This window comes from Peromyscus californicus, unplaced genomic scaffold, assembly GCF_007827085.1.
Source record: "Peromyscus californicus insignis strain IS unplaced genomic scaffold, ASM782708v3 Scaffold_23__1_contigs__length_62951481, whole genome shotgun sequence".
In the NCBI taxonomy this organism is placed as follows: Eukaryota; Metazoa; Chordata; class Mammalia; order Rodentia; family Cricetidae; genus Peromyscus; species Peromyscus californicus.
The window spans coordinates 6659365-6684301 of NW_026294534.1; the positions used below are offsets into that span (position 1 = coordinate 6659365).

Below are 24937 nucleotides of genomic sequence, written 5' to 3' on the forward strand. Positions count from 1 at the left end.
TCTTCTCCGGTGATGTCATCGGGCGACGGCGGCCGCGGCCGGGGGGCGGCGGCGGGGGCGGTGCCGGGCGCCCGCAGGTTCCTGCGCCGCTAATGAAAAGGCACTTGACAGCGGGCCAGGGCGCGCGCGAGCCCGCGGAGCCTAGCGGGACCTGCTGGGCCGGCCGGGCCAATCGCCGGCGCGCGGCCGCCCATGGGCGCGGAGGCGGCGGGGGCGCGGGTGGCCGCGGCCCGGGCCGCTCCGAGGTGATCGCGCGCGGCGCCCCCTCCGTGCGCGCAGCCCGAGCCGCCGCAGCGATGAATTCTGCCGAGCAGACCGTTACGTGGCTCATCACCCTGGGCGTGCTGGAGTCGCCTAAGAAAACCATTTCGGACCCCGAGGTCTTCTTGCAGGCGTCGCTCAAGGACGGGGTGGTCCTGTGCCGGCTGCTGGAGCGTCTGCTGCCCGGGACCATTGAGAAAGTAAGTGGCCCTGGCGCGGTCTCCGGGTGGGTCCCTGGCCCGGGCGGGAGGCGGGCGGCGGGGCGCGCGGGAGCACCTGGCGCGCGCCGGCTCGGGGCCCGCGCGCCCTCCTTTGTGCGCGGACCCGGCGGCGCGCCGGGCGCGGGGACCGGCGGCGGGAGTTCGGGGCGCCATTGTGTGCGGGGCACTGGGTAGGGGACCCGCCCTGAAGGCAGGGGCCGCGGAGGGGGCCGCATCGACGCGCGGGGCGGGGTCGGGGTCACGGCAAGGAGAGTTGGCTGTGCCGGCGCCGGTGGGGTTCTGCTCCACCCTAACGTGAAGTTGGGAGGTCGGCTTCGCCCCTCGCCGCGACCGATCAGAAAAACCTCGTCCCTGCGCCGCGCAGCTTTCTGCGATGGCTTTGTCTGAACCGTTTTCATCTCTGGCTTTGCGGTCTCACCCTGGCGTTGAATGGGCCGGTGGCTGGGCATGTTTAAAGGATGCATCCATCAAAGCTGAGGGAGGGCTGAGCTGTGAAATGACTTACTGCTTTCCCTACCGAGGGACTCCTCACTCAACGAAGCCTGCAGAACTCCGCACACACGGTGTTGAAACCCCGACTTTTGGGGGCTGGTTCCGAATTTTCATCTTCACTGCCTGCTGGCTTCGGAGCAGTCTGCTTCCTGCTGCTGGCTGCTGGCTCCCCGGGTGGCGCTGCAGTGTGAACCTTGACCGTGGCTGGGGGTGACCAAAGTTTGTTTTCATCTGCAAGCTCACAGAGCAGCGCCAGGGGTCGAGTGCGCTTCTAAGAACAGTCAGCTCTTGCACGTTAAAAAATGCTAAAGTCCTCTGTTCAAGATTTTGGCCAATACACAGTTTCAAAAAAAAAAAAAATTAAGATCCTTAGTTACTTAAAAAGTGTTAAATACAGAAGTCAAACTGCCCCATAATTAGGAAGGAGTAGCACTTCCTAATGGAGTGTACATGCGCGCGCGCGCACACACACACGTACACACGGGTTCCAGGTAGGACAATTTGTTACTAACAAAATTCGGATTAAGTGACCTGAAAAAGCAAACCTTCTAATTTTGTTTATAAGTTGGCATGTTACAGTGTTAATCAGAAAACATTTCACATGAGTTCTGCAGGCACACTAGGTTTTTGGTATTTTCCTGAATATTATTTATGAAAAACAACATGCATTTTAGGACGAATAACTGCCTCCCTGATGTGGAAAACGATGCTTATAAATGAGGCAGATCAATCAAGTTACAGTTTAAGATGGGACAGACTTAAGAACAGGGTCTGACTTCCAAGACACTGAGAAAACTGGGTTGTCATCTGGACACCGGTGCCAGTGAATACAAAGGACAGATGTCCCAATGAGACATGCAAAGTTTTCCAAAATAGGCTTTAAAGAAAACCCTGTTCCATTTCTGAGGGTAAGCCTTCAAAAGATTCCTGTGCTGTGACAACAGGAACATGTCCCCATCGACACACACGTTATGTGACATGTTTGCTGCATTAATATGGATGGGTACCCTTCAATAATCATATTCTGTTTTAACTGCTAGAAAGATTTTCTTGGGAAACCGCAGTGGCCCTTTCATCTCTGAAACAACAAAGAGAGGCATGAATAAAATGTTTAGCTTCTGGCAGCCAGATTGGCCCTAAACATTCGGAAACTACAGTCAAGTGGAAATGTCTTGGGTTGATGTTGTTTTGGCTCTCTGAGCCGGGACTGGTTTGTTTTAAACTGACTGGGCAGACTGATGACACCATACAGATAGTCCCTGGCTCTTTGGGTCAAAGGTGGGTGTGGGGAGGAGAGCATTAGCCACGGCCTGAAATACTGGGTTCCCTGAGTTTGTGTCTGCCATGAAGTCGCCGCCACTCGGCGGTGCCTGCATGTAATCACATTTGTCTCAAAGCACATGTGTGGAGAAGCTTTTGCTTAAATGGAGGAATGCAAGAGTGAAGCCGTTTCTCCTTCAAAAGGAAATGCTTGGAAATGGAGCTGAACATTTGCGTGGCATGGGAAGGGTCTCAGCCGGGCCCACTGCCACGTGGGCGTGCTGACACCGGTGAATTGTGAGCAGCATGGGACGTCCCTTCTGCAAGTTCATAAGTTAAAGTGAAGCTCAGGTCTGGGAAAGAGCGCAGAGGGAAGGCTTCCCATGTGTCTTTTATTAAGAACACGTCCTGTTCTGTTTCAGAATGGGCTTGGCTGGCGGGGAAGGGACATTCCTTGGGCTCCAGCTCAGGCAAAGAAAATGGCGGGCTGGGGTCCCTCTCCTGGAGCGTCTGTATTTGCTCTTGGGAGGTGAGAGGAGGGAGCTACAGGCTGGCAGTGAGAGGTGCTATTCTCTGCTACTGGCCACAGACTTTCTCCTGTAGTGAAGAGGGCAATTGGGATTGGCAAGTTTCCCCAGCCCTGGGAATGAAGGTCTTGCCCTTTGATTGTCCTAGGGAGAGCCAGCCCTGAGCTGGGCCTCCATCCTGTCCCTTCTCTCTTCTGATCCCAAACCTTCCATAACCATCATGTCTCCAAGCCCTGGAAGCATCATCCTGGCAAGTTCCCCCTTCAGATATTTTCCAGGTTATTTTGTTAAAGGAGGCACACCCTAGACGCAGGAATTTTAGAGGATAGAAAAGTGCCAAGAATAACCTATGCTAAAATGCTGTTTTAATTTTACTTGTGAATGCAGGGTACAAAGTTGTTAGTCACCATGAAGATCTCCAGGAACTTTGTCTCTTCTGTGTGTCCCAGAGTGGGACAGGGAAGCTGTGTGCAGTCCACATGGCATTCTCTGTAGGAGATCTGGGACTGCCAGGGATTGAGGTGTGTAGCTGAATTAGAGGTTCCCCCTGGGATATGCATTTGTCTCATGGTCTGGAGGCCAGAAGTTCACGATCAAGGTATGGTGTGTGCTTCCTGCATGTGCTAGGGTGCTTGTTCAGGCCTTTCTCACACGGCCAGGGATCCCTAAGTTTGTGGAAACACAACTTCTATGACATTCTCACTGTGGCCTCCATTCTGTCCAGATCCACTATAGGCACCCTACCTGGTATGATGGCACCCCTCATTGCATCCAAAGTGACCTCATCACCAGACAAAGCCACATTCTGTGGTCCTGGGGGCTGGGACCCCCACGTGTGAATTTTGTGGAACACAGTTCAACCTACAGAAGTTGAGCTAAATCAACTTACAAAGAACTTTATTACCCACTTGACACTGTGGGAGCTAACTTCTGGTATTTCTTTTTTAATTATATTTTTTATTATTTCAAACAATTTTTAAAATTGAATCTATTTAGATCATATTCTGCCCCTCCCACAAGTCCTTCCAGAGCCTCTCCCCGCAACCAACTTTAAGTTCTTTCTCAAAACAAAAACAAAAACCCAATACAACAACCCCCCAAAACCAAGAAAATAAAATAAAACAACACCCCCAAAGGAAAAAAAAAAACCTACTAAGTTGAAACCAAATAAAGCACACACAATGAAACTGTGGAGTCCATTATTTGTTAGCCGACCACTCCTGAACATGAGGCCTACCCTGGAGTGGTTGACATACCCCGGGTCACTCCGTTGGAGAAAACTGATCTTCCCTCTCCCGGCAGGTATAAATGACAGTTCGTCGTTAACCTTTACCCTAGTGGCTAGGTTTTCATTCTCTCATTCATTCATTTAAAAAAACATAACAAAATAAAATATAACAAGATAAAACAAAAAACTGTCACATCACTTCTGTGGGCAAGACAAACCCACAGAAGGAAAAGAGCCCAAGAGAAGGCACGCGACAGAGACCCACTCATTCGTATATGCAGGAATCCCATAAAAATGAAACGGAAGGCTATAATGCGTACGCAGAGGACCTGGTGCAGACCCCGGCAGGCACCGTGCGTGCTGGACAGTCTCTGTTCACTCACAGGAGCTCAGCTCATGTTGATAATGAGGGTCACGTCTTTTGGAATCCTCTGTTCCCTCTGGTCTTACGCTTTTTCTGTCCCTCTTCAGCAGGGTTCCCTTGGCCCCAAGGGAGGGATTTGATGGAGACAACATCCCATTTAGGGCTGAGTGTTCCAAGGTCTTTCTCTCTTTGCATAATATCTCTTTGCATAGTAACAGAGGCCTGTGGGTCTCTGTATTTGTTCCCATCTGCTGCAGGAGGAGGCTTCTCTGATGATGGCTGCATAAGGCCCGGATCTGTGAGTGTAGCAGAGTGTCATTAGGAGTTATTTTATCACTACATTTCCCCCTCTATTTTAGACCAGTGTTATTTGGTTTTACTCTAGGTCCCTGAGCTCTCTAGTCTCAGGTTCTTGGTCACCCAAGCAAAGTTGGATATGGGTTCCATCCTATGGAGTGGGCCTTAAGTCAAATCAGACATTGGTTGGTTACTCCCACAAGCTCTGTGCCACCATTGCCTTAGCATTTCTTGTAGGCAGGACACCATTGTAGACCAAACAGTGTGGCTGGCTTGTTGTTTATATTTCTCTTTGATGGTATGTTGAATACCTTCCTATACCAAAGACGCTGGAACGTAGGGGTGAAGGCTCTGTGTAGGCACCAGTTTAACATCTTAAATAGTGAGTTCTTCTTAGGGAGTTAGAACATGAGGAAACACAACTCTAAATGCCAGAACAGTATGAGGCAGAAAGACAGTGCATCTCATCTTGGGTGAGATGGAGAGGAGACCCAGCATTGGAGGTGAGTGGTCTGGACTGACCTTCCTGACATGTGACTCGGGCTGTGCTTTCTGTTCCTCGGCCACGGGAAAGCTTCCAAAGGCCTGCTCTCTCATCGGACGCAAGACTCACTTTTGGTTCCGGTTGGGTAGCCAGTGTTGGGATGGGAACAGAAAAAGAGTCTCCATGGCACCTGGGCAGAAAACAGAAGGGCCCATTTAGGAGTGGCACTTCTCTGGCCCTGGGCACCGAGCAGAACATGGCATTAATGACATGCATGATCACTCAGAGCAGGTCACATGAAGGCATGTCAGCTGACTGACAGTTCATCTGGAGACAGTTAGAAGATAGACTTTCTTCAGAGCAACATGAACGACAAGTTAGACCCCGAGGAGAATCCTGAGTGCTGAACCTTGCCACAGTTCACTTTGTGTCCTTTAGAAGCGTGGGACTTCAGGGTGCTACCCCAACCAGAACCAGCAAGTGCAGCAAGTGGTTTTGGGTTTCGGGACTGAAGAAGAGTGAACTGAATCTGCCCCTTTGGCTCGCTCAAAAAGCAAAACTCTGCAGAACGGAACAAAACAAAACCAAGAAATACTGAAATTCAGTGTAACTCAGGAACTCTGAAGAGAGCTCCCAAGGGCCAGACTGAAAACACATTTGTGTTTTTGTTGGCTTTGCACATGTACACATGCACACCCACCCACAGGTGAACATGAAGTGAAACATACACTTGTGCATATGTGCAAAGGTGTGTGTATGCTTGTTGATGTGCATGTGTACATCCTCAGGTGCACACACAGATGTTCATATACAGGTACACACAGGAGCATACAGATTACATGTTTATTTGCATAAAGGTGTATGAATGCTCATGAGCGTGCACGCACACTCACATAGATGCATACAATACACACATGTGCACACTTGGTGCACACAGCAGTCCATGTGCATGTATATGCATAAAAGTGTGTACATGCTCACTGGATGTGTGTGTGGACACACAGCAGCACACACATGTGCATATACATAAAGGTGCATGCACACTCACTGGGTTTGTATACACTCTTACACACACTTATGTACACATGTGCATACACAGCCATCTTGGGACAGGGGAGGAGGGAGCATAGCCATTAGTCTCCCCAGGGTAGCACTGTGAGAGCTTTGAGCCTGGGCCCAGCATGTGCTGTCCTGGCAGGATCCTCTCCTCCATCATTAGAAATAACTGGAGCCTCCCTGCTCTGCCTGCAAGAACTGCCCAGCTTTAAATACACACTAAGGAAATGCCTGCCCAGAGTCACAGTGCCTTGCTTACTTCCTCAACACAGCTCACAAGAGGCTCACTTGGTAGAACAGGCCACTGGGGCATGGCTGGCACCTTCCCCCAGGTCACCTGGTGGCGGCAGGGGAGATGGAAGAATCTACCCTGGGTCTGAGGGGAGATCAAAAGTCACAGCCTCTGGGAACTCTCAACCCGGATTGGAACACCGTAGAGTGGCCTGGGCATGGCCTAAGGATTAGGTCATGTGACACAGCCCCCCATTCGGCTAGGGGTCAGGGAAGGGAAGGACAGTATGCAAGCCCACAGAAGGGCTGCGGCAGCCGTGGCTAGCAGCATGGCTGCTCCTGCAGTTTGCATGCATGCAGCCCTACCCTGGCTGTGGCAGTACCCTGTCTGGGTGCCATCCTCTGGAGGCACCTCCTCTGGGCTAGCCTGTGCCAGTCCTCCCAGGCTCCCCTTGCCATGGACATCAGGAGGATGGACATTGCGGCAGGGCAGAAACCAGTCTCTGCTCTGCCTCGCTGTGGATCTTGGGACTTGCACACTGTGTTGGCAGCTCCCGAGTTTTTTTGCACCAAGACATGTGGCATGCACACAGGTGTGAGCAACAGACTGAAAGCTAGAGCAGTGTGAGAGTGAGCAGTTTATTTCCTCAGACACAACTGGTGCCTGTGAAACACAGTGTGGGACCCGGCAGAGCTGTGTGTCCTCATTTATGACATTTTTTAGCCTTTAAACTGGAATTCCATGTAAAATGGGGCTTGTCCCTGATTTGTCACTGGACCTGGAGGTCAGGGCTCGCCGTTCCTCTGTGTGTGCGACTCCGACACATGAAAGCCAAAGGCTGCTGGTCTCTAGATCTCTTGTCACTGCCTGGAGATCTGTAAGACATGGTTCTGGTAGGTCTTCCAGGGTCAGGGAGACTCTGGCTTCACGCTGCAGTCCTTTGCTGGGTGACTGTGGGTCACCTGCTCACCTTCTCTGAGTCTCAGTTTGTGCAGCCCCCACTGGCAGGAGTGGCCTAATGGGGCAGCAGGGTGTCCCCAGGGTTAGTGAGACGACATGCCGGGCTCCGTGGAGCCATTGTTCTGTCCCTGAAGCTAGAAGCTGGGGTGTGACCACAGAGCCGCCCAAATCCAGAAACAATGTTTTTTTCTCGTGTAGGATTGGCTCTGGTAACCTTTTATTTTTTGGGGGTGGGGTGGGGTTGCCTCCCTCCCTTTCTGGACAGACCACTGTCATCTTGGGGTTGAGCCTTGTGCACGAGGCTCAGCTCCAGGGCCCTGTCAGCTGCTGGGTGCACAGCTGCAGGCCGTGTGAGGGCTGAGCCGCCGCACCTCAGGCTTCCCTGGTCCAGTTTCATGCAGGCTAAAGGCCAAAAGTCACAGATGCGGGGGGAGGCAGGCAGCTCTGGCTGTGCCACAAGGAGAGAGGGCCCCAGGGCTGCTGTGGCCTCCTGCTGTCCACACCTAACCCTTTCCTCCCTCACCATCGGTCAGGTTAAGAGACGTGATGTTTCCAGCCTTTGCGCTGAGGTTCTGTGGCGTCCTCAGCCAGGCTGATGCTGCTCGCCCACTTTGGTCCTGCAGCCAGAGCAGTGGGACGTTCGTACAGAACATGGACAAAGTCCCTCCCAAGTGTACTTGTTTAAATTAACCCAGGGGCTTGGGAGGTGGCTCAGTGGGCAGAGTGTCTGCTGTGCACACAGGATGACCTGAGTTCGGGTCTGTAGCGCTACAGTAAGAACGGGACATGGTGGCATTTGTCTCTGATCCCGGGTCCGAGTCGAGGGTGGAGACGGGAGGATCTGTGGAGGGGTCCTAGCTGAATCAGCGAGCTCCACGGTCAATGAGAGACCCTGTCATAAAAGATCATGATTGAGGAGGACAGCCAGTGTTGACCTGACTGGCCTCCACACATGCACATGTAGATAGACAGACAGACAGACACACACACACACACAGTCATTCAAGCCTAATGTGTTTGTCAGGCTCCTACTGCAGGTATGCTAACAACAACAACAACAACAACAACACACACACACACACACACACACACACACACACACACACACACACACACACATCCCTCTGTGCATTCTGGACCACATTTCAGGGACATCATAGTAGACCTGCTCCGGTCTTAGGTGTAGAGTGTTGGAGCCTGAAGGGTGCAGATGTCATTCAGCCCAGACGTCTTCTTACACAGTCAGGTTAACCGAGGGTAGTCATAGAGGGTTGGGTACATTGTGAACGTCAGTCTCAGGAGAACGGCTCACACTAGAGTCTAAGTAAATGGTGCCCACAGGACTGTGCTGGGAGGGGCTCTCGTGTAAGAGGGAGAGCAGCTTCTCAGGACACAAGGGTGTGGCTGACCCAGCAGTTCTCCAGCCCTCTCTGCAACCACACTTTCTACATCAAGATGACTTTGCTTAGGCCATTTGAACCTGGTCTTGATGTGTGGCCAGTGAGATGGCAGTAATATCTGGTGCTGGTGCCTAGCCTGGTTATCGGTAGGCCTGTGCTCATCCAGTCTTTGCAGACTCTGACCCACTATGAAGACAGGGCTGGGGGCTGGGGTGTCACATGGAGAAGAACTCTTAAGTTCTTACCGAGGCCACCCCAGACCCGCCAGCCAGCGCTGGAGCGCACCCGTCTAGGAGCAGCGAGATGCCAGGCTCAGCCAGAGCGGACACCGGTATGTGACCGAGGCTGTCAAGACTACCTGCAAGCCGTAGGCTGGAGATGCGGCTCAGCTGGCAGAGTGTTCTCCTAGTGGGCCTGAGTCCATCCTCGGCACCACGTGAGACTGGATGTGGTAATGCACACTTGTAGTTTCAGCAGGAGGGAGGTGGAGACAGGATGTTCAGAAATTCAGGGTCGTCCTCAGCTACAATAGCGGGAGGGATGCTAGCCTAAGCTACAGGAGCCCCTGTCTTAAAAAAAAAAAAAAAGGAAAGAAAGAAAAAAGAAAAACCTCTGCTTAGGAGTACAGATTTTCAGAAAACACGGATTGCTTTTTGAACACATGACAAAAGAGTGACTTTGTCAGTCACTTTGAGTAAGAATGTCACAATAAAGGTGACAGAAAGGGAGGAGCTTGGGAAGGATGTTTCAGGTCTCACTGCCTGTGCTGGAGGCACACAAGAGGAGGGAGAGGCTTCCTCCCAGCCGCCCTGATTTCTCCCGAGCCATCTCCCTGTGGTGTTGAAGAGCTTGCTTTACTTAAGATCTGTGATGTATAATTAATCTCAAGCACACCAGTGCTGGTCACAGGATTTTCCTACTCAGAATAGGCTTTCATTTGAAAACAGGCTTTATCCATAGTGTGCGGTCCAAGAGACACTTCCAGACTGTGCCGCAGAGGCCACATCTACGTGGACAGGAGAATGGGATTAGTGTCTTCCAGGCACCATCCACATATGGTAACTGGAAGAGGGTGAGAGCTCATATTTGTTATGTCCATGGACTAGGTCATGCTAAGTCAGCTCTCCAAGGAGCGAGCAGGGCTTCCTTATGGGCTCTTGACTGTGAGGTGATGCTTGGGACATCGAGGTCGCAGAGCTCCCCAACACACAGGACAGTCTCCGGGGATCTGTGATGGCGCTTCTGCTTGAAGAGACTAGAGCGGGTCTCCACTCACCCCGAAGGAAGGGGCAAGAGTGAGGAAGAGCAGAACGGGAATCCGTGAAACACAAAAGTCCCACAGTAAAGCCAGATGCTGCACCCGTGAGAGACGTTTCCAGACTGATGGAGAACAGAGGAGAGAAGATGCAGCCACCACTGTGGGAGTCACAGCAGAGTGCGCAGGTGGGGACGTGTCAGCAGTGAGCTGACGGGAGGGAGGCTTCCCCGATGGATACAATAAGTTCTACCACTTAGAGGAAGTGGCCAAGTCCCTTGGAAAGCACAGACTTCCAAAGCTTACTCAAGAGGAAGCCAATAACCTAAATAGTCCTTTATCTGGTGTAGAAATTAGGGTTGGAAGGGAAAACACCCTCCCATAAAGAAAATTCCAGGTCAGATAATTTCCTAAGAGAACTTACCAAATGTTTAGGGGGAAAAATAATGTCAACTCTGCACGGAGTCTTCTAAAATTTAGAACTAAAGACTGTTTCCCACATTATCCCAAGCAGTCAACCTTATCCCAAGGACAAACTTGACGGACACATTGTAAGAAGAGACATAATCAACCCATGACCTTCATGAACTTAGGGGTAAAGCTTCAAAAATTACTCTGTTGGGAGCTGAAGAGATGGCTCAGTGGTTAAGAGCACTGGCTGCCCTTCCAGGGCCCCAGGTTTCATTCCCAGCATCTACGTAGTAGCTCGAAACTGTCTGTAACCAAAGTCCCAGGGGATGTGGCGCACTTCTAGCCTCTGCAGGCACTGTATGCACATAAAAAAATTAGTCTATCAGCGTGATGTGAAAATGGTACCATTCTTTACCAAGGAGGACCAATCTCAAGAATCATGTTGGCTTCTCAGTCGGAAACCAGTCAATATAATTATTATGTTAGCAAACTACAAAAGAAAACCCACGGGATTGTCTCAGGAGATGCAGAAAAGCGCCTAAGACCATCTAGCATCCATCCCCGAGACTTCCTGTCACCAACCCAGTGAGGAGGAAAGGTCACCCAGCCTGCCGAAGTGGCCGCTGTGGAATCCACAGCCACAGGTGTGCACGGGAGTGAGATGGAACTTTCTCAAGATCAGGAGCCAGACTAGGATGCAGCTGCCCCCACCTCTGCTCAGCCTTGCCCTGGATGTCTGAGAAGAAAAGAAACTGAGGTATCCGTTTGCAAAGGAAGGAAGGATTTCCTTCCTACACGGTCACCACAGCACACAGTTGTCTAAGCGGAGAACCGAATGTGTGCCACAGAGCAGCCAACTAACAAGTGACCTCGGCAAGATTTATGTATAAAACTCTTGTATTTCTACGTATTGGCGAAGTGGCTGGAATCTGAAATAACAACTACCAGTTGCTGGAACAAAAGGAAAAAAAGAAAAGAAAGCAAACCTTACTGATAAATCTGAGAAAGGAAGACCTGTGTTCTCACTGACATTGCCCGTGGATGCCTCAGCTAGTGGCACAGGACAGTCTGTCACCTGCTTCTGTGGGGGGATGGGGCTTGAACTCATCACACTGGCTGTTTCCTACCTTTGAGCCTCCTTGTGTGGAATGTGGAAGACATGCATAGAATTTTAAAGTCCGAGGATGACTGACATCCTTACATTTATGGGAGGGGAACAGTTGCTGCAGAGAACCTCCCTGTTCGTGTGTGTGTGTGTGTGTGTGTGTGTGTGTGTGTGTGTGTTTGTTGTTTCTCACCAAATCCTGTCTGAGGGTTTACTACGTTCCAAGAACCGGGGAGGAGAATAACACTGAAGAAAAGATGTGATTTGGCTGCAATACAAAGGAGCTACGTGCTCTGACAGCAGGAGACAGGTTTCCAAATACGTGCGGCCCCGGGACCTGGCTGACCCTTGGCAGATGGGCCCCAGGATGGCTTAGGGAAGGCTATAGCCTCACAATGATATTTGAGTTGAGCTCTGGCAGATGGCGGCTAGAGGGAGGAGGGATACATGCGCTAGACAGAGACTCTGCTTGGCCTGGGGCGGGAGTGACCTGGTTCCCTAGACTGTGCATGGACGGTTCAGGGCTGAAGCAAAGTGTTCTCAGAGGGCTAGAGAAGGAAGACAGTAGAGGGCCTGGTGGTCCTGTTGTGCTCAAGGCTTTGGGCCGTGATTGGCTAAGTGTTTAGAAAACACTACTTCAGTTATAGTAGAAAACACAGGAGAGCCGTTAGAGCTGGGGTGGGGGGCTGCCAAAGAGATGAGGACGGAGTGGGGCGGAGAGGGTGCCAAGGGAGGGTGGTAGTGGGTTTGATGCGGGATACCTGGGAAAGGCCTTTCCAGTCCCTCCTGCTCTCTGGAAGCTCAGGAAGGGGTGTTGTCTCTGAAGAAGCCTGGCTGTGAGTCCTGGCTGGTCTGTGGAGGTCATGAGTGTGGTTTGGAGCATGGTGTCTGTGGAGCTGTGGAGGTCTGGGGGACAGTGACTAGTTATAAATCAGGGAATTGCAATTTAGAGACAAGGCTTGCAGCTGTAGGCAGGTGAGATTTCACAGGGGCATTGTAATGCCGGTGTGGGAAGCCCTATAAGATCAAGATGGCAGTGTGGAGATGAATGACCACTAGCCAGCGCCTAGGAGACAGGAGACCAAGGAGTGTGGCCAAGGCACTTACGCAGAGGCAAAATGACAGGAAGGTTGATGGAGGCCGGTGCTGCTGGGATGTTGGGGTTTGACCCCCAAAGACGCATCACCATGAGGGGAGGATGCCCCACTTGTGACCACTCAATGTCAGTAGGACTGACTATGGCCATCCAGATTAAAGGTTGTCCCCTTATCTTGGTGACCTTAGCCAAGGCCCGGTGCTGAAGGGGAGAGAGGAGCCCGCTGGGCGTGAGGAATGGAAGTGGAGTTGCAGAGTGTGATGGCCTCACTGAGCAAGACTTCAAAGAGCTGGATGCCTATGGAAAGACTGGATGTGGGGTGCAGGAATCTACAGCAGTTCTGGGGACCCAGCTGGAGGTCCTGTTGTTATAAACTTTATTGGTAATTTGTCAGCAGGAGTGGACCTTTGGGTATGTTTTTCTCCATGTAAGAGCTCTAGCAAACAGTACTCATCTAGGATGTGGTTCTTTCAAGTCTCAGCTTTTCTCGTTTTTTGTTTGTTTGTTTTGGTTTGGTTTTTCGATACAGGGTTTCTCTGTGAAGTTTTGGTGCCCGTCCTCGATCTCACTCTGTAGACCAGGCTGGCCTCGAACTCACAGAGATCCGCCTGACTCTGCCTCCCAACTGCTGGGATTAAAGGCGTGCGCCACCACTGCCCGGCCAATTCTCAGCTTTTAAAGTCTGTTTCTTTTCTTCACAGTGAATGAGTCCTTGGTTTAACTCCAGTCTATGCTGCATTAAACATAAACAGTTCGATCCTGAGGACTTCCGAGATTGCCCCCTTCAGCTCATACACACACCAGTGTTGGGTCTTCACTCACGAGGCAATGGCTTTTAAGGGAACACCGTGACTCTGCAGTGTGTGCCTTGCAGCTGATACCTGGAAGTCCAGATCTAGGAGAGGGTAGGCACTTCAGGGGTGCTGGTGTAGAGTTTCTGCCAAGTTGAGGTTCAAGCTGAGGGTCATTTGTTACCATTTTGTCTCCCCATGGATGCGCAGGCTCTGTCTCTCTTTCCGTGTAGCACCGGCTCGTGGCGTGTCACATGTCATGACAAACGGGGAGAGAAATGAGCCAAGGGTTGTTTGTTGAATCAGCACTGCTGAATGCCGTGCAATCAATGTAAGCAATTTTCTCAGGGATTATTTTTCCAATTGAAAGCATCGAAACCAGCATGATTCAACACGATTCAGCTCCATCTTCATGGCTAAGGGAAACAAACACATTGAGTTTCCCTCCTCACCCCCTTCTCTTGAGAGGCCTTGAGGAGAGTTTTGGGGAGTCGCAGTGGGTGTGGAGAAGGTGTCTCGTTACTGAGTTCTGGGCTGAAAATGTCTGGGTTGGCTGGCTCACCCTCTCTTCTCGACAGAGGCGGCATAGCATATTAAAATGCTAACAATGTCACCAGGATCACTTAGGAAGGCACTGGGTTTAGATCCCTTCAGTCACGCTGGCTCCTTCTGTTGTCTGTACCTTTGGTTTGTGGGTGAAAGTCACCATATGGGCTCATGAAATCTTAGACTCTTGGTCTTCATCTACAGAGTTCTGATGTCACAGGCTTGGGCCAGAGGGGAAGCTGATGCCCTGGGGCCTTGTTGAGAGCCATGACCAGCCTACTGAACAGATCACACCGCACCAGGACTAGATGTGCCTCAGGGATGCTTGTCCAGGTGGCTAGGCTGCCTGCTCACCCTGGTGGGTCTCCTCACACCTGGTGGTTCCTCACCAGTGTCTTCTCCGTATAGACAGTGGAGTCCCAGGGTCTGCTTGGGTTGACTTCTGTAGCATTGGAATGTGGAAGCAGGAAGCAGGTTGGGTTGGAAGGGGTTTTGAATTTGTCTAAGAAGAGGGGTCCCCTCTATGTCTGTGCATCAGAAAATGTCCTCTGGAATGGGAGGTGCACCCTCTTCTAAGAGACCACACTCAGGATGCTGGTCCAGGATCTATTGTGGGCCCCTTAGTCCGCAGGAACAGGGAACAAGAAAGACAGGGCCCCCGAGAAGCTCCCCAAAGAAGCAGCAGGAGCTGTCTAGGTAGGTTCTTCTAGTGGGGTGTTGTGGGGCACGTGAACAAACCCTGCGAAGGGCCTGACTGTGGTTTGTCCCACTGGACCAGTCAGCTCAGCTCCTTTTGACACATTTCCCTCTGTGATGCGTAGTCAGGCTTTGTGCACACACTGCCTCCAGGGACATGGGGCTGGTTGTCCTTGCTCTGGGCTGTCCTGGTTTTCTGCAGGTCTCAGGCAGCCAGTGTGGGGCTTGGCTCAAGCTGGACTTGTGGTTCCCATCAAGCCTAGGGCTCTCTGGAGGTCACCCCATCTGCTACAGTTTGGCCTCTGTTGAGACTCCGTGAACGGAGACACTTGACAGTACGCGTCCCGTCTAACCGCAGGAGAACACTCCTGTGCATAGGAAGATCAGGTGCCACCGAGCCTTAGCTCAGGTCAGTGTGGATGCTCTCACGGGGTCCTTGAGATCCTGTGGTCAGCTTTTGTCTATTGAGAGGATTCTAGAGCTGTGTCTGGGGAATTCCAAGAGGGCCATCGTGAGGAGACTTTGAGAAATGACAGACGAGAAAGACCATCTCAGCAGAAAAACCAGGCTTCAGAACAAGAAACCACCTGCGAAGATTACAGATCCAAAGAAGCCACCAAAGCAAATCTCCCAGTGTGGGCTCAGAAGTGGAGCCGAGATGACCAAAGACCGAATTGCTAAACAGAGGGCCACGTCTGCTAATAGGCTCAGCCCGACAGAGAATGTGACCTGAGTAAACATGAGGGAAGATGAGAGAGCAGCCAGGCTGTTGCCCTCTCCTGGAGCTGCCGTGAGCTGAGTGGACACTTGTGAGCATGGGCAGATGCTCTGCTCACCCTTCTTCTCTGTCTAAGTCTGCCTCTGGTCCAACCTGGCTCTGTGGCTCTTCACGGCTGCTCTAAATCCGCATCTCTCTCCCACCGTCTCGCACTCTCTTTCTCATCTCTGAAATATCTGAGTGGCGGAGGTCTACATAGAGTCCCCCACCTGAAACTCAGCCCAATGAAATATGCAGATCTCAGGGGTGGCCGTATAAAGTGCCGGCGACAGGAGCTGGACAAGGCCAGGTGATGAGGCCAGCTGGCAGGGGACCCCGTGGGGAGCCAGCGATTCTCCTCAGTGATAGAGGGATGCGCTGAAACTGAAGCTCCCTTGGCATCTCAGGCTGCACCGATACCTTGATGCTCCTGCAGGAAATGGAGCCCCAGACCTAGTGTGGGTATGTGCTGTGTGACAAAACTTTTCCTGGGGAGACACACAACACACGTCTACACCCCGAAGATAAGAAGCCCACGACAGACCAAAGGATACTACCGAAGTCTGATTTGGTGGACCAGTGAGTTTATTGTGATTGCTTACAGGACTGTGGGTGAGAGGTCACTTACAGGAGCAGAAATGACTCAGAGACAGCGACATCCCCAAAGCCCACCCCGGCATGGGTGACAGCTCCCAGAAGCTGGAACCCGGAGCTCACTGCACAGCCTGCAGGCAGCTTGGCGGGTGGGAGCATGTCCTTTCCAGCTAGTTCAGTTAGTCTAAAGGTCTTCCAGGCGGTCCAGAGGATTGTGGTATTTAGAGGCTTTTAAGAGACACGGGTCCTTAATTTACTAATTCACTGAAAAAATACATAAAGTGCCTATACATACCACATTCAGTTATATTGGTCCCTGTGGTGGTTTGAGTGAGAATGGCCCCCATAGTCTCATATATTGGAATGCTTGGTTCCCAGTTGGTGGGCTGTTTAGGGAGAGTTAGGGGGTGTGTCCTTATTAGAGGGGTGTTGTCACTGGGGGTGGGGGGTGGGCTTGGAGGTTTCAGATGCCTACCCCAGGCTCAGTATATCTCTCTCTGCCTCTGACCCGTGGATAAGATGTTGGCTCTCAGCTGCTGCTCCGGCACCACGCTCCCCACCGTGATGGTCGTGGACCCTAACCCTTTGAAACCGCACGCAAGCCCGCAATTAAATGCCTCTTACAGACTGCCGTGGTCATGGTGTCTCTTCACATCGGCAGAAGAGTAACTAAGAGCCCCCCCCAGACCATTTGTTTTTGCTGATGGAGCTTATACTGTAGCTGAGTGCAGAGAGATACTCTTGTGAAGTCAGTGTTTGCCAGTGACTAGTGTCAAGGAGGAAAACAGAATGGGGTCAGGGGAGAGGATGGATCACAGGGCAGTTTGCATCAGGAAGTCAGGGGAGCTGTTCCTGAGATGAGTCATTTGAGCAGAAACTTGCCTGGATGCCCTGGAGGAGAGTGATCTGGCACACAGGATAGTAAGCATGAAGGTCTTAGGGTAGGAGGGGCTTGGCCAGGCCCAGGAAGAGCAGGCCCCGGGAGTGACACAGCGGCGGACTGATGTCATCGAGGTGGGAGCTGGAGGGGCTGGCTGTGACCAGACCTTTTCAGAGCGCCTTGAGGTTTCCAGAATCGTGGAGCAGGAAGTACCAAGAGCTCCCATGTCGCCTCCCCTCGTCCCCCGCCGCCTTCCCCATCTCAGCATCTCCTGTAGGCGTGATGCACCTGATCCAATTAATGGCAAATATTGATCCTTGACTAGTGTCTTGGTTTTCCTCCGTGGCAGCAGAGATCAGTAGTCAAAGCTCGCCGAACCCGAGGCTAGAGGCTGCCAAGTTCAAGATCCCAGGGCCGCCCTGGGCAGGAGCTTTTGTGGCACGCCACAGTGTGACAGAAGGGCAGAGAGAGGCGGGCCAGACCCCCCTTTCATTAGACACCCACTCCGACTGTGGCTGTCAGCCCTTCAGGGGGGCAGATGGCCGCGTGAGCTGCAGAGACATTCAGATGATAGCAATTAGTAACCGAAGGCCACAGTTTCCTTAGGTGGCACTCTGTGCCCTGTCTTGACAAGTCTATAATGGTACACGTCCACTTTATGGCATCACAGGGCACAGTTCCACCGCCCCCAGATCTTTGCCTTTTCTTGTCTCCTTACGGCCACAGGCAGCTGCTGATCTTCAAATGTCTCCCGCATCTCTCTTCTGGACCTGGCCAAGGTGGATGCACAGTGGTTTTTCCAGGTATCATCTTCTGATATGCACTGAGGCCTGTCTCAGTGTGATTCTGTTGCCGTGATAAACGACTTGGGGAGGAAAGGGTTTATATACGACTCCCAGGTCACCCCCCATCACTGTGGGGAGGTCAGGGCAGGAACACACAGGCAGGAACTGAAGCAGAGGCGATGGAGGAACACTGTTTCCTGGCTTGCGTTTCATGGCATGCTCAGTCTGATTTCTTTTTGGTTTTTTCGAGACAAGGTTTCTCTGTGTAGCTTTGCGCCTTTCCTGGAACTCACTCTGTAGCCCAGGCTGGCCTCGAACTCACAGAGATCCTCCCGAGTGCTGGGATTAAAGGCATGCACCACCACCGCCCGGCCCGGCTCAGTCTGCTTTCTTACAGCACCCGGTACTATCACCTACAGTGGGCTGGGCCCTCCCAAGCAATCATTAATCAAAAAAATGCCACCACAGATATGCCTACAGGCCCATCTGATAGGGCATTTTCTCAACTTCCCTCTTAGCTGATGACCCTAGCTTTTGTCAAGCTGACAAAAACCAACCGACCAACAACAAGAAACAAAACAACCAGTCAAAGCTTCCTCCCTCCTTTCCTGGCTCAATGGTGTAGTTTCTTAGGAGCTGGTTGCTGAGCGATGTTTTGTGGGAATCACCACTGTTTCCCGACTCGCCTCCTGCAGCGCCCCCGGGCTGCTTCCAGCCAGACGTCACTGCAGGCTCCTGTGTGGACAGACACAGACGGGCAACGTGCACACATTCTGGATCTTGCAGTAAGACTGTGTAGTGTGTAAGAATCAACCAACTAGCCTTCCAGCGTGGCCTGCCACTTGGTGGTGTGCCCGCAATGCAGATTGCCCCGGCCTCGTCTGCACTCGGTGGTGTCTGCTCTGGGTTTCATCACCCCGTAGGTGTGCAGCAGGGCTTCCAGGTCTGAGTTTGCATTGCCTGAAGATGTGCTGGGGAGCACTTTCCATATGCTTGCTTAAAGCTGTCCCTCAGGGCCTGAAGCTCGGTCACCAGTGGCCCTGGAAGGTGGTGGGACCTTTAAGAGGTGGGGCCTGACCGTTGGAGGCGTGCACCCGAAGGGGAGGCAAGTCCTTAGTCCTTTGCTCTTCCTCTCCCTGCTTTTCGGCTGCCGTGACCGCATAGCTTCCTCTGCCTGTTGTCATGGGCCGTGTTCACACAAGACCGCAAACGATGGGACCCAAGAACGAAACACTGGAACTCTGAGTGCAGCAAACCTTCCCTCTTCAGGACGTGTGGTGTATCTCGGGTACTTGTCACAGTCGTGGGAAGCTGACAGACACACTTGGTGCCAACGAGCCGCCTTTGGTGAGCTGTCTGTCCAGGTCTTCCACTTGTCTTTTTTTTTAAATCAGATTGTATGTGTGTGAGTGAGTGTTTGGCCTGAACATATGCCTTTGTGCCATGCGCATGCAGTGCATGTAGAGGCCAGAAGAGGGCACTGGAGTCCCTGGAACTGTAGTTAAGACCACTGAGACGTAGGTGCTGAGACTTGAACTTGGGTCCTCTGCAGCAGCAGACAGTGCTCTTAACAGCCGAGCCGTGTCTCTCGCCCCTTTAAGCCCATCTTTTAAATTGAGCTATTTATTTTCTTTGTTAAAATTAATTAATTAATTCTCTCATATATTACATCCCAACTGCAGTTTCCCCTTTCTCCTGTCTCCCCAGCCCCTCCCCCACAGCCCCTTTCCCAAGATCCGCTCTTCCTCTATTTCCCTTCAGGAAAAAGCAGGTCTCCCAGGGATATCAACCAAACGTGGCATATCAAGTTACTATAAGACTAGGTACATATCCTCATACCAGAGCTGGACGAGACAACCCAGGAGGAGGAAAAGGGTCCCAAAAGTGGGCAAAAGAGTCAGAGACAGCCCCTGCTCCCACTGTTAGGAGTCCCACAGGAACACCAAACTTAACATATATGTTAACCATATGAACACAATCATAACATATATGTAGAGGACCTAGCACAGACCCATGCAGGCTCCCTGGTTGTCAGTTCAGTCTCTGTGAGCCCCAAAGAGCCCTGCTTGGTTGATTCTGTGGGCTGTGTTCTTGTGGTGTCTTCAACCTCTCTGGCTCCTACAGTCTTTCCTCCCCCTCTTCCTCAGGATTCCCTGAGCTGCAACTAATGTTTGACTGTGGGTCTCTGCATCTGCTCCCATCAGTTGAATGAAACCTCTCTATGATGATTATGCTAGGCTCTGGTCTATGAGTATGGCAGAACATCATTAGGAATCACTTCATCTATTTATTTTTTGTTTATTTATTTATTTATGGCCAGTCGTATTTGGCTCTAACCTGCGTCTCTGGGCCGTCCAGCCACTGGTTCCTAGACCTCCAGTCAGTGTCAGGCCTGGGCCCCCTCTCTTGGCATGGGTCTCAAGCTGGACCAGTCATTAGTTGTCCACTCCCATAAGTTCTGTGCCACCTTTACCCCAGCACATCTTGCAGACAGGACAAATGGTATGTCAAAGGTTTTGTGGCTGGGTTGGTGTCCCAGTCCCTCCACTGGAGGTCTTGCCTGGTTACAGAAGATGGCCTGTTCAGGCTCCTTATCCCCCATTACTAGGAGTCTTTGCTAGGGTCATCCTGGTAGATTCCAGGGAGTTTCCATTGCACTAGGTTTCTACCTTACCCTTCAAATGTCTCCTAATTCTGGTTGTCTCTCCCAGTACTCTCTCTCTCCACCCCCATCCCTCTTGTTCCTATCCCCACCCACCCCCCAATCCACCCACAAAATCTCTTCTATTTCCTCTTTCCAGGGAAATCAATGCATTTCTCCTTGTTACTTAGTCTTTCTTGGTCTGTGGATTGTAGCATGTCTATCCTTCACTTTACAGCTCATATCCGCTTATAAGTGAGTGCGTACCATATTTTCCTTTCTTGGTCTGGGTTAACTCATTCAGAATGATTTTTTTTCTAGTTCCATCCATTTACCAGTAAATTTCATGATGTCATTTTTTAAAACAGCTGAGCAATACTCCATTGTGTAAATGTACCACATTTTATCCATTCTTTGATTGAGGTTGTTTTCAGTTTCTGGCTATTATGAATAATGCTGCTATGAACATAGTTGAGCAAATGTCCTTGTGGTATGATTGAGCATCCCTTGGGTATATGCCCAGGAGTAGTATAGCTGGGTCTTGTGGTAGATTGATTCCCAGTTTTCTGAAAAACCTCCACACTGACTTCCAAAGTAGCTGTACAAGTTTGCACTTCCACCAGCAATAGAGGAGTGTTCCCCTTCCTCCACATCCTCTCCAGCATGAGCTGTCTCTTGTGTTTTTGATCCTAGCCATTCTGATAAGTATAAGATGGAATCTCAAAGTTGTTTTGATTTGCATTTCCCTGGTAGCTAAGGAAGTTGAACAGTTCTTTAAGTGTTTCTCAGTCATTTGAGATTCTTCTGTTGAGAATTCTCTGTTTAGATCTGCCCCCTCTTTTTTAATTGAATTATTTGGTTTGTTGATGTCTAGTTTCTTGAGTTCTTTATATATTTTGGATAGTAGTCCTCTGTCAGATGTGGAATTGGTGAAGATCTTTTCTCATTCTGTAGGCTGTCGTTTTGTCCTGTTGATGGTGTCCTTTGCCTTACAGAAGCATTTTGGTTTCATGAGCTCCCATTTATTAATTGTCAATCTTAGTGCCTGTGCTATTGGTGTTCTATTCAGGAAGTTGTCTCCTGTGCCAATTCGTTCAAGGCTATTCCCCACTTTCTCTTCTACCAGGTTCAGTGTGTCTGGTTTTATGTTGATCTACTTGGATTTGAGTTTTGTGCAGGATGAAAGATATGAATCTATTTGCATTCTTCTGTGTGCTGACACCTCTTCATGATAAAAGTGTTGGCAAGATCAGGGATACAAGGGACATACATAAACAAAATAAAGGCAAGTTACAGCAAGCCTATAGCCAACATCAAATTAAATGGAGAGAAACTCAAAGCAATTCCACCTTCAGGAACAAGACAAGGCTGTCCACTCTCCATTTCTATTCAATTGAAGTTCTAGCTAGAGCAATAAGACAACAAAAGGAGATTAAGGGGATACAAATTGGAAAGGAAGAAGTCAAAGAATCACTATTTGCAGGTGATATGATAGAATATATAAGTGACCCCAAAAACTCTATCAGGGAACTCCTACAGCTGATAAACACCTTCAGTAAAGTGACTGGATACAAAATTAACTGAAAAAAAATTAGTAGCTCTTCTATATATAAATGGGCTGAGAAAGAAATTAGGGAAACAACACCCTTCACAACAGCCACAAATAGCATAAAGTATCTTAGGGTAACTAGCCAAGGAAGTGAAAGAATTGCATGACAATAACTTCAAGTCTTTGAAGAAAGACATTGGAGAAGATATCAGAAGAAGGAAAGATCTCCCACGCTCATGGATCAATAGGATTAACATAGTAAAAATGGCCATCTCACTAAAGCAATCTACAGATTCAATGCAGTCCCCATTAAAATCCCAGTGCAGTTCTTTAGAGACCTTGAAAGAACAATGCTCAACTTTATATGGAAAAGCAAAAAATCCGGGATGGCTGAAAGAAACAGTATTGAATAATAAAAGAACGTTAGGCGGTATCATCATCCCTGATTTCAAGCTGAACTATAGAACTACAGTAATAAAAACCACATAGTACTGGCATGAAAACAGACATGTTGGTCAATGGGATCAAATTGAACACCAAATGTAGATCACACACCTATAGACACCTAATTGTTTTTTACAAAGCAGCCAGAAATGTACAATGGAAAAGAGAAAGCATCTTCCACAAGTGGTGCTTGTCTAACTGGAGCTATCTGTTTTCTAGTTGTTGGGTTTTTAAGAGTTCTTCCTATATTTCAGATGTAGATCTTTTGTTGTTGTTTTATTTTATGTGTATGAGTGTTTTGCCTGCATGTGTGTCTGTGCATCACTGTGTACAGTGCCCTCAGAGGACAGAGAGGGTTTCGAACCCTTGGAACTGGAGTTACAGATGGTTGTGAGCTGCCATTGTGTCTGCTGGCAATCAAACCTGGGTCCTCTTCCAGATCAGCCAGTGCTCTTAACTGCTGAGACATCTCTCCAACTTCAAGATAGAGGTCTTTGGTTGGATGCCTGTTTTGCAAATATTTTTCTCCGGTCTGTGGCTTGTCTTTCATTCTCTCTAAGGATTTTGGCTTTTTCTTTAAATCCTGTGGGGGCAGTTTAAAGAATTTTGGGCAGAGGATCGAGGGTGACAGTCAAGTTATAAGCAGTGGGATGTCTCAGTCATGGAAACATGGACAGAAGAAATATCCCATGTTCACTAGCAACCTTATTTTTTAAATTAAATTCATTTTTTTTTTTTTTTGGTTTTTCAAGGCAGGGTTTCTCTGTGTAACAGCCTTGGCTTTCCTGGAACTCACTTTATAGACCAGGCTGGCCTTAAAGAGATCCTCCTGCTTCTGCCTCCCAGTTGCTTTGATTAAAGGCGTGGGTCACCACCTCCTGGCATCAACCTTATCTTTAACCAGCGAAGATCAATTTTTCTGAGTGTGTTTCTAGAAAAGTCTAGTTTCTTAGGATGCTGCACACTGTGCGCTCTCACAGCCGTGCCCTTCTTCAGACACATGGTGCTGACACTCGAGGTCCGGGGGTCAGTGGCCTTTTATCCCTCCATGGTCACTCCTGATAGTAGTAAAGTCCCAGCTGGCCTTGAGTTCTGTCCTGCAAGGGGTGGGGGTTAGTTTGCAAGCATTCTAGGCCGGTGTCACTTCCCACCCTTCTCATCCTGGCCTTCCTCCAGGGCAGGGCCCACTTGCTATTCTAGAGCTGTGCTTTGCTCTACACATCCTCAGCTGTTCCCAGCTCACGGTCAACCATCTTCCTGAGGGGCTCTGTGGGTCTCGCTGTCTCTTGTCCACTGCATGCCTGCTCTGCCTGTGTGCTGTTCCTTCCAAGTCCCTACGAGGAAAGGCACAACGAGGTTGCCTCCTTGGATGTTGAAGGGACTCTAGCCAGCCCAAGCGTGGCAAACATGGCTCTGGCAGGCCTTGCCCTTCTTCCCGATTCCCTCTGATTTGCTAAAACACCATTAGATTGCATTCCTAAAGCTAGCCATCAAGATCCATTCCCTTATTTGGCCACTTCCTCCTCCAGAGGCTGACTACCAAGGTCCAGCTATCAAAATATTGAAGTTCAGCAGTCAAAAGCACCCTTTGGCTCACCTAATTAACATGCCCAATTAAAGTTAAAACCTCATCCTAACACGGGGTTTCCCCTTGTACCTTTATAAACTATTTGCCTATGGGTCACGTCTGTCTCCTCTCTATCCAGACAGTCCTTTATCCTCTGGGACAAAGAGCCCTGCCCCCTCTCCCTTGTTCCCTTCCCCTTCTCCCTCGTCCTTTATCTCCTGTCTTTGTCTATCATTCTTTTCCCCCTGTGCCTCTGGAGCAAGTAAATCTCCTTCGTGCTGAAAACTTGGTCTTGGGGGTCCTGAACCAATAGCGATCTTTCAGATGTGGCTTTCTGATGTCGATCCTTTCAGATGTGGCTTTCTGATGTTGACTTGTAAATATGAGGAGCCAAGGCAAACCAAATGGCACATAAAACACTGCTGAGGAGGAGGTGTGTGCCCACCCTGGTGTGCCTGACCAAGCTGGGACATTGGGTCGCTGGTGAGACAGCAGCAGATGTGCACGCACGCCTGGTTGGAGCAGACTGAGCACATGCGCAGGATGCGCCTCCCTTCTCTTTCTTGGAAGGCAGTTGCCCAAGGAATGAGGGGTTTGTTTTGGTCTGCAGTTCAAGGGTCCGGTCCATCGTGGTGGGGAGGGCATGAGATCAGGAGCCCCTCAGCTGTGGCGGCCGGAGCAGAAGGCGGCTGGCCACACTGTGTCTGCAGTCAGGAAGTAGGGAGATGGATGCAGTTTTTCTTCCCCACCCTTTTTCATTCAGTCTGGCATCCCAGACTGGTGCTACATGTGTTTAAGGACTTCTCACCTCAGGGTAGCCTTGGTGGAAACACCTCTCTGTATGTGTTCAGAGGTTTGACTAGTGAGTGATTCTAAATGCCGTCAGGTTGACAAAGAGGATTAATTATCACAACATCTTTAGGAGCGGCTATGGCTTGTTTCTGCACTATATGTCAAACGGAGAGTTAGAAATGTTGTCAGCGCCACTTTAAGATACAATGAGCAAGAGAAGAAATAGACATGAAAGGATTCCAAATA

General features: G+C 50.3%; 1 protein-coding gene across 3 annotated transcripts in view; it reads left to right on the plus strand.

Moving 5' to 3' along the window:
* Nucleotides 1-202: 202 nt before the first annotated feature.
* The window catches only part of Arhgef7 (Rho guanine nucleotide exchange factor 7), a 109404-nt gene continuing 84669 nt past the window's right edge, over nt 203-24937 (plus strand). For 2 of the 3 annotated variants that reach the window (XM_052751652.1, XM_052751653.1), the window contains exon 1: nt 203-461. In XM_052751652.1, coding sequence (XP_052607612.1) covers nt 297-461 — 165 coding nt within the window. In that variant the 5' untranslated portion in view covers nt 203-296. The remainder of the gene's footprint in view (nt 462-24937) is intronic. The other variant, XM_052751654.1, reaches the window with a different exon arrangement.